This window comes from Anguilla anguilla, chromosome 6 (assembly GCF_013347855.1).
Source record: "Anguilla anguilla isolate fAngAng1 chromosome 6, fAngAng1.pri, whole genome shotgun sequence".
NCBI classification, from domain to species: Eukaryota; Metazoa; Chordata; class Actinopteri; order Anguilliformes; family Anguillidae; genus Anguilla; species Anguilla anguilla.
Window position 1 is genome coordinate 53,567,244 of NC_049206.1, and position 12,382 is coordinate 53,579,625.

The 12,382-nt window shown below is 39.3% G+C and overlaps 1 protein-coding gene across 10 annotated transcripts in view; it reads left to right on the plus strand.

Moving 5' to 3' along the window:
- Positions 1-7,417, plus strand: part of adgrg6 (adhesion G protein-coupled receptor G6) — a 46,269-nt gene extending 38,852 nt beyond the window's left edge. For 7 of the 10 annotated variants that reach the window (XM_035422234.1, XM_035422237.1, XM_035422235.1 and 4 more), the window contains 7 exons: positions 444-571; positions 1,365-1,633; positions 2,149-2,251; positions 2,728-3,011; positions 3,355-3,456; positions 3,757-3,912; positions 7,208-7,417. In XM_035422234.1, the coding sequence (XP_035278125.1) occupies positions 444-571; positions 1,365-1,633; positions 2,149-2,251; positions 2,728-3,011; positions 3,355-3,456; positions 3,757-3,912; positions 7,208-7,389 (1,224 nt within the window). In that variant the 3' untranslated portion in view covers positions 7,390-7,417. Of the gene's footprint in view, positions 1-443; positions 572-1,364; positions 1,634-2,148; positions 2,252-2,727; positions 3,012-3,354; positions 3,457-3,756; positions 3,913-4,283; positions 4,323-7,162 lie in introns of all 10 variants that reach the window. The other 3 variants (XM_035422239.1, XM_035422240.1, XM_035422238.1) reach the window with 3 other exon arrangements.
- The last annotated feature ends 4,965 nt before the right edge of the window (positions 7,418-12,382 follow it).

The window sequence follows — 12,382 nt, forward strand, 5'->3', positions numbered from 1 at the left end:
ACTACATCAAGTTGAAGGATTCTAATACACTGCAAAATAAAAAAAGTTTTACTCTTGTAATTAGACTTCTTACTTTTCTTCTCTCAAGTGGAAAGTACTAGCTTGTTAAGTTACTTTTAGATTGACAGGTGAAATTGTCTTATGTCATTGGCATATCAAATGAGTAAAACTGTGTGACCTCATCTTTTTGTGTTATTTACGAAAAAATGTGAAATAAATAAGATTTTAGGTCTAAATATAAGACTAAAATACTTGTTAAGATTTACTTCTTTATTTGTTTTTGCTGTGTAAAGTCAATGTATTCCTAACGGTGAGTTGTGTTTAGTTTAAAGTATGATTAGAGGAACATGCACAAACACAAGATTGGCTGTATGTTCAAAATTCACTTCCCCCGAGTATTTTTTCTTTAATGCTGATTATTACTCTTCCATCTGTTTTCTCAGGACATATCCGGATCCGCAGCAAAGATTGATGCGCAGAACACCAAGATCCTCACCTTCATCACCTACATCGGCTGTGGCATATCCGCCATTTTCTCAGCCGCCACACTTCTCACCTACATCGCCTTCGAGTGAGTCTCTCGGGCCTTGTTTATGCCCACAGGCGATACAGTTGACCAATCGGATTTCAGTATCTGCCCTCACGTGATTTTTGGCACGCTGATTCCTTCGACTCTGTAAATTCTACATTCAGCAAACCAAGCCTTGTTCTTTTTGGCTGTTGCACCCAGCATTTCACCCGACCTGTCAATTAGCTCTGTAGCAGGGTGCCTCACACCTCTTGTGCTTATTATAGGATGCCATCTCTCAGCAGAATGTCGGCAACAAGAGAAGACAAGCTGGAGCATTTAGACTAAAATCCGTTAACAGTGGAATCTGACCCAGACTATGTCGAGATGTGATCTGAATCAGATACCCGGTCCATATCTGAATTCTTGTGCTCAGTGTGTCTATGTGACATGCATGTGACATGCTTTAAAAATTGGACACATGTTGCATTAATAGAAATGTGTACTGTAAATTAACAGGGCGAATGAGGACCTTAGCAGATCCTGATGAGCCCTACTGATTATTTCCCTCCAGCTGCGTCCAGTTCTTACAGTGCAGTCAGCCATAAAAAACCTCTTCTGGAGGGATATCCAATCGGAGTCAACTGGTTTACTGTACACATGGGGCAGTCGACTTCATTCAAATTGTGACTTCAACAAACTGATAAATATCTTCGATAGAATTAAAACGTGCAGATTCCATCACCCTCAAAGAAATGCATCAGCCATTTTTTAAAATATACTTAGTTCAGCTTGCTGAAGCTACTGTGACTTCTGTCTTTGTGTACATTTGCCACATTTGTTTTTTTTTTTACAGGAAATTGCGCAGGGACTATCCTTCTAAGATCTTAATGAACCTCAGCACCTCGCTCCTCATGCTGAACATGGTGTTCCTCCTGGACGGCTGGCTGGCGTCCTTCGACAATGAAGGCCTGTGCATCGCCGTGGCCGTCTTCCTGCACTACTTCCTGCTCACCTCCTTCACCTGGATGGGCCTGGAATCCGTTCACATGTACATCGCCCTGGTCAAGGTCTTCAACACCTACATCCGGAGGTACATCCTCAAGTTCTGCATCGTCGGATGGGGTAGGTCTCGCCTAACAGACACCGCGTCAGTGTGCTGACTTGTGAATAACAGTGTCTGTTAATTGAATGTGATGTATCTATTAACCTTTATTTATGCAGGGTAGGTTGACTGAGCACAGTTGCTCTTCTACAACAACACCCTGTAATAGCTCCTCTCTCCCAAGTACCCTAACTTGCATGTCTTTGGATTTTTGGATGCATCTGACTGTTGTGGATAAAAACGTCTGCTAGATCAATGTAATACAACGTAAATTATCGTAACGAATCTATATTGTCACACATGAAGTGTTTTTGGGTTTTTTTACTGGCTGTGGACTAGCTCTTGGTACCTCAAAATTTATGCATCAGAATTTTACAAAAATGACTTGGTATGATAATAGTGAAATGTATGAGATTTTTCTTACTTGCTAAACACACAATAAACTGAGAGTGAAGCCATAAATACAATTGCATTTAAAGGGAGGAATTTAGATCAAATATAAAATGACTGTTTACCAGCATTTCCTTCTGTTTAGGTTTGCCTGCTACAATCATATCTATCGTGGTAGCCATTGACAGGAAGTTCTATGGGAAGGAGTACTATGGTAAAGAGGAGAATGGTCAAGGCTCTTCTGAATTGTAAGTCCTGTAGTATTACATACTACAGATACTGTAACTACTATTAAAGTATGCTTTATTTTTACTTGTAAAGTATACTGTCTATATTTGCTTGAGAGCTATCTCGCCTATGACACCATACATTTGTGCCTATGTCTCATGTCTCATTTTACTACTTACCAAAGTACACTTTGGTGTACTTTGGTAATATGATTTTAAGTCGCATTACAAGACAAAAACACTTGTTAAGATAGACTGTTTTTCCAGTGTAATGTACATACGGTAAGTAGGCTTACCTTGATCATGGCAGGGAGAATAAAATAGGGATAGGGCAGGCAAACATCACTTTGTACATAGGAAACAGAGAGGAGCTCCACCAATCACTAAGGACATTGCTAACAACCATTAGAATGACGACAATGTTGATTGGTGGAAACTTTCTCACCATGCTTTCTGGTCCCCTGCGGGTACTGACATTCCTCATCTCCTTCCCACAGCTGTTGGATTAGGAATCAGCTGGTTTTCCTCTTGACGTGCGTGACCTACTTCTGCCTCATCTTCCTGTTGAACGTGGCCATGTTCATCGTGGTGATGAAGCAGATCTGCGGACGCAACGGCAAGCGCAGCAACCGGACGCTGCGCGAGGAGGTCCTGCGCAACCTGCGCAGCGTGGTCAGCCTCACCTTCCTGCTGGGCATGACCTGGGGCTTCGCCTTCTTCGCCTGGGGCCCCGTCAACCTGGCCTTCATGTACCTCTTCTCCATCTTCAACTCCCTGCAAGGTGCGCTTGCTGTTTCTGTTTCCCATGACAACTGAGAGGAAATGATGCAACAACAAACAAAAAAAACTGTCACTAACAGATCCATTAGGCCCTGCTTTCAAAGATTTTCATACATGGCAAGTTTGTCTTCGGTGGTTACCTAAGCAACGTAATTGAAAGTTTGAGAAATTCAACGATCAAAACAGGTGCCACAGCCATGTAATGCATCTTCAGTACCACCAGAGGACTCCCTTGGGTCTATAAATGACATCTCAATGTTAACTCTTCGCATTAAGCCTTAGTTAGCAAGCTGACACACATAATTGTGTATATTGTTGACATCTTACTGTTCACTCCCCAACAGGGTTATTTATCTTCATATTTCACTGTGCAATGAAAGAAAATGTTCAAAAACAATGGAGGAGATATCTGTGCTGCGGAAAATTCCGTCTGGCTGAAAATTCAGGTGAGCGCATTTACTTCCTTCTGCGGTATGACATCAGCAAGAATGTTTGATATGTTTATCGCATCAAGATCCTTTTGACTACATTAAAACTGAATGTATTTGCCACGTTTCATCAGGAATAACACTGAACAGGGTTTTCGACAATCCAGAGAACTGATCTGCACCGTCGGCTGAATACTCTGTGAAATGAGATATCGAAAATGCGTACGAAAATAGCAGAATTAAACTCACTTGTTTTACGTTTGCACTTGTTGTTCAATTGTGATGTCTTTTTTTACATTTTTTTTTTTATTATTGCAGACTGGAGTAAGACTGCGACGAACAACACAAAGAAGGTCAGCTCTGATAACATAGGGAAGTCCCTCTCCTCCAGCTCTTTCGGCTCCAGCACTGCTAACTGGACCTCCAAGGCCAAAGCAACACTAAACCCATTTGCAAAGCGGAGCAGCAATGCAGGTACGGGGCCAGGTGCTGGGTGTGTGTGTGCGGAGGGGGTGGGGGGGGGGGTGGTAGATCAAACACTGTCCTGACTTCATGTGGCAGTTTAATATACATTTATGCTGGTAGTGTACTGTTTCACGTGACATATTGTTCATTTAAAAACAAAATTATGTTCATTTTGAGACAAATAGCAGGTTTGGTGTGCACTGAAGTTTGTATTGATGGACAACAGTTGCTGATTTTGCTCCCGGTCCAAAGACTCGTTATTTTCCAAGGACTTGTCAGTGCATGTTGGCCTCGTGCTGTTTTCTTGATGTTTTTCCCAAATGTTTGCCCAAATGTGGTGCCTTACCCTTCTGATCCTTGTATTTATGTTTGTGGTGTAGATAATGTCCACCAATAATGGCAAGGCGAACCTTCCAGAGGTAAACTACATCATAGCCAGCTTGACTCCATGCTTCTTTACATTGTGTGTTTGGCCTTTCCTATAGGATGTTAAGAGCAACCTTTAGACCTTTTAAGGCTCAAGGCTGTTGTCCTTCATAAACATCACAATTTGCAAACCTTGTCTTTTATCTTAGCTGCTTTGGTTATCAAAGGAGATAGATTCATGGGTATTTAGAACTTTTAAAAACAAACAATGCACAGCAAAGTTTAGATGCCAGTATACAGGTTGTGCCCTAGTTAGGTTACATCTTGGTGTTGGTTTGAACAAAAACTCAAGCTTTGTCGTTACCTTGGTTATACCTGTAAATCGAACACAGAAGTCACCTAAGGTGAATGGATTCATTTTACAGGTTGACATGCCTTGCCCTTTCGAAAAGGTCTAAATGTTGCGTTCACCCACACAACACTAATTTCATCATGGTGAGCCACTGTTTTCTGCTTGGATCTGCTTGCAGATGTACCACAGTAAAACACAAGGCTTGCATCGCGGCATCAACGTGTCAGACAGGCACTGTGTGCGCAGAATGCATTCTAAGAGAGGTCATTCATTTGTAGTACTGCAGTGGTGTTAGTCCAGAGGTATGTTTCACCGGTATGCTAACAACAACCGTTATCCAAGAACTGGAGTTATGCACCATACCATGCTGCAGTGAATGGATAGAGATTTGCGCTTGCCTCCTCAAACCCTGTGTTTTGAACCGCCTGTAGAATAGCAGAACTGCTGAGAAATTCTTTTGTGCATTATTTTATGGTTGATCACAGCATCAGCTGCATTAGTTTGTTTAATGATCTCTGTTTTACAGCAGATAAAAACATCGCCATTCATTCCCAGAGTGGACGCAAGGGTCCTGAATCCAAATATAATTCTTTTTTGTAACAGCCATTTTAAACCTGTAGTATTTCAGAGGATGGATCCCACAGTATATTCAGATTGTCAGAAAGCTGATATGTTTCCTCGTGTCTCTCGCACTTGTTACCTCTCTCTCATTGGTGCGTCACTGCTTAGGGCACGGCTGTCCAACCCTATTCTTGGAGACCTAACGTCCTGTAGGCTTTCATTTCAACCCTAATTTGGCACACCTGATTCTACTAATTAGGAGATCGACAAGATGTCTCGCTGTTGAATCAGGTGTGCTTTGTTAGCGTTGGAGTGAAAACACGATCTACCCGACCGTACAGATCTACAGAACGTTAGATCTCCAGGAACAGAGTTGGGTAGCACTGTCTTAGACATTTAATGCATCTGCCATGCTTACCATTTCCCATTGCTTCCAGATGCGTGTACATACATCTCTGCAATTTTGTTTACGATATCATGATTACCATTAAAAAGATTCATTATTGTGGACTTATCTGAGTCTGCATACTTTATGAAGCTGCCAAAGTTAAGGTCATAGAAATGTAGGTGGCCAGGCATGGGGAGTCATTGAACGCTACACATTCTGTGTGCATATTATATACATTCTGTCTCAGGAAATATAACAAGACATTGTGATTATTGACAATGCAGTGGTGATTTACTTTGTTGAAGCCCTTCTAATATTTTGGAACTAATTCTAATAACGCGCTTAAATTTGTTTTGGAGTGTGCTTTTAACACACCTATTTATATGGGACACATCTGCAGATCTTACTCGAACTATTTCAATTTTGAACATTTTTGTGTGCTAAGAAACGATTAAACATTTTTAACATTGAAGTTCCAAGTAATTGGTCAATTGTTGTATATGTGTAAATACTGGATTACTAAGAAGGAACTGAAAAAAAACAAGACTGGTTAAATGTTGGACCTGTTACATATATTACAGATGTGGTGCACACTATTCAAATTCTGTTTCTCTCTTTGCTTGCACAATATGACTATTCCAAACAAACTCAGTGTATTTTTTCAGGCCCTGCAAAGAAGGAGTTAAGCAGCTCTAGCTCTTTAACCAAATGCAAAGGTTTTTGTTCTAAGACCTGTCTGTGTACCTCCTGCCAAACTTCCACCTCTCTTTAAATCTCCCTGCTGTTAGAGCAGTTGCTCAAAGATAATCAAACCAAGGCAGACAATCCAAGATCTTCACACAGCGCACCAGTCAGAATGAAACTGATGGGGAGAAAAGTCAACATTCTGGTGCTGGTTTTTGTGTGGTTAATGTCAGTGAAATTTCTAGGGGATTTGAAAGTGATGGTCTCTCTGGAATGAATTCCATGGGAATACACAGACACATCTATGCAAGTTGCAGAAAATTTGGAACTCAATTTTAAACAATGCTTTGGAGGTTTTGAATGTTCTTATTGTAAATGAATTATCCAATTTTAAAAAGAATATTTTAGCAAGTAACACTTGCTCATAGCCAAATTGATTCAAAATGTTTAAATAGAAAGTGCACTGTAATTGTTTAAATTGGGTTACAAATAACTGCAATAATGTATATAAACTGTATTCTCTATATATACATGATCTGTGTGGGTGTGTCCATCTGTGTATTTGTATATTTATCATGATATATTTTCTTACTGGCTAACTAAGGCTAAAAGCAAACAAAATGCTGTGAGATGCATAAGAGAATATTTATTGTATTATGCATTTTATTGTGAAAATGTCTGGCCGAGAACAGGTCTTGCTAGTGTTATGAGAATTAACATCTTGACACAAAAAATAGGTGGAGCTTCCAGTGGCTACCAGCAACTGAACAGTTTGAACCAATCATTGTGTTTTGCATTGTGTTGAGAAGCAAAACATTCTGTTTGGTTTTCAAACATGTCAATGATTGACAGGCAGTCATAGCTCCACCCATTTTTGATGACATCATACTTCATTCTCCCATCTCTAGGTTTTACCATCTCGCTCCGCTGACGCAGTCTTTGCCTTTGCCCAGGTAAAGGCTACGCCAGCCAGACAAGCCCCAAATTCAGCCCTGCCGATGGGGACGGCTCCTCCTCTATCATCCCTGTGCACCAGGTCATCGACAAGGTGAAAGGCTACTGCTCCGTCCGCTCCGACAACTTCTACAAGAACATCATCATGTCGGACAGCTTCAGCCACAGCACCAAGTTCTAGACCCGCTCCCCCCACCCCGACCCCCCCCCCCCCCCCCGACCCCCACCTCGTTCACCATGAGCGAAGCCTGCTAAAGTGTGTTGAATCATCCTAGATGCGCTTGCATAACAAACTCCAGAGCAAAATGAATATATGTGCACTGTGCAATGCCAAGGTAACCAATGAAACAGCAGCCAGGGAAAACAGGAAACACAACAGGATAGATCTATAGATCCACATGCAGGAAGTAGCGTGAGCTTGTCATTTACATACTGTGATGTTAAACGTGAATTGGTTACATGTTACATGTTCTGTAAATATAACTTTTTTTCTGTGCTTTTTCTAATTGCTTTCTGTGCATATACTTTTTTTTTTTTAGTTTTTTTTTGCACATACAGTGAGGTGGGTCTTGTTTTCTCTATAGAGAGCCTGCTGCCTGTACAGGAGACTGAAGACTGAACTTCCTTCATAGGCAGGGTATAAAAGAGAGAGGGGAGCTATTTAAAAAAAAAGGCTATGGGAAATGTAAAACCCACAGAGACTGTTAAATATATGCAAGTCATAGAGCTGCGGCACTGCTAGCTTCTGAAAGGGAACCATTTTGTTTTTTCTCCCTCCTGCTTTGTTTGTGAACCTTTTTTATTTTGCTGGGAGGCATGTTGTTGCGACCTTTTGAAAAGACGACAAATATTGCATAAATATTATTACGTTGGTCAACTTTCAACTTATTACAATTGTTATTGTTTATAGTGTATTTTTTTAGCTTTTTTGCCTGCAGGTGCTCTGCTACTATGGGACGTGTTCAAAAAGAAGTGCATGACTGTTATTTGTGCAGTGCTGTTTTCTTCATCCATTGGATTAGTCCAAATGAGGGATTTCAATGCAAGTAGACTGGCCCATGACACACAGAAACTCATCTCATTATAGTCGTGGTTTTATGTTCTGAAAAACAGATTTTTTTTATTTTTACATTTTTTCACAGCATCATTTTCTTAAATCACATTACAATGACTTGTCCTGCAAGCCTTGCCGTGTATCTTGAGTGTTGGTTGCACACGTGTCACTTGAAGACGCTTTGTCTCTTTCATAAGCTTGCTAGGTACACTGGACATTTCTATATTTTAAATGATGCAACCATGTAAACAAGTTTTCTTCTGTATATGTGTAACAATAGAAAAAAAAACCCTTTTAATATTATTGTATTTATTTCCGCAGGGAAAAATGGCCATAATGATTAAGCTGAAACATGCCAGCCAAAAGACCATAGATACGTTTGTGAATAATTCACTGCCAAACGATGATTCTCAAGAGAGAAGTTGACTTGGAGAGAGAAAGAGAGAAAAATTATTAAATCTCTTTTCTTCTAATGAATGTGGGAAGGCAAAGTAGGGGCAGGCATTTTTTTTTTTTTTTTTTTTTTTGGATGAAAACCTGCAATTGCTCTTTTTTTCTGCACACAAAAAAAATGTTTCACAGTTACATGCCAGCTAGGGTTAAATGCATAACTTTAATAATGTTTGGAGGCCTGTTTAGGTAAGTATTTATTGTACTCTAAATTCAATAAAAATGTATGTTATATAATTCAGTGGATATTTATAGTTTTGATAGGATGGTATTCTGTATTGATGTGTTTGTCGAGCTGTAAATTTACTTATGGGTTTACAAATTTTTAAATTAGCATTACTATGTTTTCCAAAAAAGTAGCAAAAAAATAATACTGATGTTAAATAATGATACAGAAAATGGGGGGAAAGAATGTCAGTTTCAAAACTAGAAATAAATACAGCTAATAAATTTAGTGCTTTAGATTTTTTGGGAAGATTAAGATTATGACTATGGAATTCTTAATTCAGAGTTTCCTACAGTGCATTGAGTAACAGATTAATACTCACAGTAAAAAAAAAATTCAATCAGATTATTAATACAAATCAAAAGGATTACCTAATTTTGATGAGGCAGACAAACTTTATGTAAAGAAAGAAAAGAAAATCTTTAAAAAGCCATGTGTGAATGATAATTTCTCAATACTGCATGTGGTGCATTATACCTGACACATACAGACCTATTATGCCCTTCAAGGTTATTCTCTTGTATTTAATATTCACTTGTCTTGGAAAATTATTGCCTTGCAGATTACGATTATATGACCACCTATTGCAGTAGATCATCTCACAAAGTCAGAATTTTAGTACAAGGGATAAAAATGATATACTGTAGCATTTGTGCAAACATGAAGATTGAACAACCATAGTAAAAATCTACACCGAACAAATTCAGACATTGCAAGGGTAGAAGCTTTTCAGAGTAAACTAAAATTATATAGCTTAAAAATACATTTTAATAGTCTGTATTTTATAGTCCACAGTCAATGTATTTCTGGTAAGAAGATTTTGCAACAGCATTTTCACATGCTGTTGTGTGCCTGATTCTCAGCAGCCTTAACAGTCCTTATCTACTTCAAGCTGATAGGTTAAAGATGCACTTCAGTGCAAATGTGCATTCTGGGAAGGGCATATCCCCTCCTCCCAAAAAAGGTTTAGAATTATTACTTAATAGAAATCTGACACAATACCCAAATTATGATTAAAAGGGTATGATATCTGGGGCTAAATATCTCAATCAGTTTAAATGTCATTTTAAACAAGTCCAATAAATAAGAATGCATTTTCTTTTAAAAGATCTCATTTGACTGAACATGCTTTGTCTGCAGTCACTACTGGAATCAACAGCTTTATGTTATAAACAATTAGGCCTTGTAAATTTGAACTCATTGGGATATTTGTGCTATAATCCCTTTAGTCCTTGGGTACCCCAAAATGTTATCCACTATTTTCACCTTTATCTATAGCTTCTCCAACTGTACAAGGTACTAAAGACTATCAGACATATTTAATACTTAATATCAATATCTAGTTATGATTTGAAAACCCATTGTAGAAACATAGTGAAAGTACATGAAGGAGAATGGTCATATGACTAATAAAAAAGGCTTAGCAGATTTGGTTTTTTTAGTCAGTAGTTTTCTCAAAAGTCATAGCTAAACAATGAAACACATCATCACCGCCCAGTTCTGCTTAATGTAAAGTATGTGTTTTAAGTGAAGATTATATAGTCTTGACAGAAGAGTTATCGAAATGATTTAATCTGATTACTTTTTCCTGGCGTATATTTTTTTAGCTATTATTCAGTCCATTTATGAGACTGTAGCTATTGTGATGTAACAGGTATCACATTGAGTTGGAAGCAGAGCAGTAAAACCTATAGGTGAAATAAGCACAAATGAAGCGCTTCCACACACACTCACACACACACACACATACACTCACACACCGCACGCGCACACACACACACACACACAAACACACACACAGCTGTACAGTAACATGCCATGAAAGTGCTGTAACCTTAATGGAATATGTATGGTCAACTGGGAATCTTTTCTGCAAATCTATCTTGTGAATTTTCAATAAAACTGTTACAACACATATTGTGCCCATATTTTGCGTATTCTTTTATAATGAATTTTTCTGATTTGTGATACTACCTTTTTTCTTTTATTTGTGCATATAGAGCTTAATGATGGAGTAACTTGAAGTTACTAAGGATAGTAGCTCATATTTAACAACAGATCTTTTACCACTCCGTTCAAGCCAAATCTGCCGTGACTTACCTCCAATATTGAAAATTTGTACGCGACAGCAAAACCACTGCAAAAACCGTGTAATGTATGGTATGCAGTACTTTATTGTTGAGTTCACATGATGCACATTGGAGCACTATTCCCATAATTATATCTGTTGTGTATTACATGTATTTGTGTGTAGAATAAGGCAAGTGAGCCGTGGCCACAGTGTGCTAAAAAGCTGTGTACATCTGTGGGTCGTTGACTTCACCACCATGGAGCAGGGGTGGAGAGAGAGAGAGTGTTTGTTCTTTCCTCTGTGGTGTAAATGGAAGCCCCGCAAATTCCTTCCGGAGGTTTCCCGTCGAAGCCTTCCTGTGGGGTAAACCAGGGACCTTCCTCAAGACGGGAAAAAGGAGGGACGAAGAGGTAGTCGCAAATAAGGGAGCACTTCACGGCGCTTTCAAGTTCCAGATGCCAAAGGAAGACATCAATTTGAGGTACAACCCCACCGCCGCCCCCTACTCCCCAAGCCACCATTTTTTAAAACTACCAATTAACACAATGCTCTCTCTTTTTCGAAACTTTTTTGCACCTTAGATGAGCACAGTGTTTAGTACAAAAATACAGTTACGACGACAAAAATAGAGGCAAATCATTACTGCCTTAAAAATAGCTACCAAGCTCATTGGAAACATTTAGCATCCCCATTAATCTTGGCCATAATCTTCTCTCTTGTTTGATGCCCAATCTCTTTGGCTCCACAAGGTTTTTATCAGCCTACCGTTTTGCTTCCCACAGGACAGGCCTACTCATAATAATGTGCAGGGAGCAACGGACGATTATCCAGAATCCATTCCCACAGTTTATAATGGTTGGCGGGTGGGTCGGCCAGTCTGTTCTGCAGCAGATTTCACACTGATGTGGGAGGTACAGAGTGATTTAAACGCAGCAGCCAAAAATCAACAAAGTAGGAAAACATCCTGCAACAGACACATCACAGGACAGTGGTCGTGAGTTAATGAGAGGTGCAAGACGTTTCGGTCGGGCGGCTAGACTGCGTTGGACTGTGGGTCAAGTGTGGGAGTTGAATTTCATTACCAACGATGACAGTAAATGAGTTTGTGCTTCATATCGTTCCACATGATGGTAATTGTCTGATAACGTGCAACCAAAAAATAATGTGTTAGTTAATTGGACATTTTTGTTCATTAACGTTATGTGTTAGCTTTTTTTAACTGCAGCCTCTTCACAGAATATAAACAAGAAATATGCATTAACCAAAATAATTACATAGCAAATTTTTTCATGTATTTAATCTAAATACATCAGTTGTCCTGACTGAATGTCTTTTTTTTCAGATCCCTCAGACCAAGAGGTGGTACAATGGAA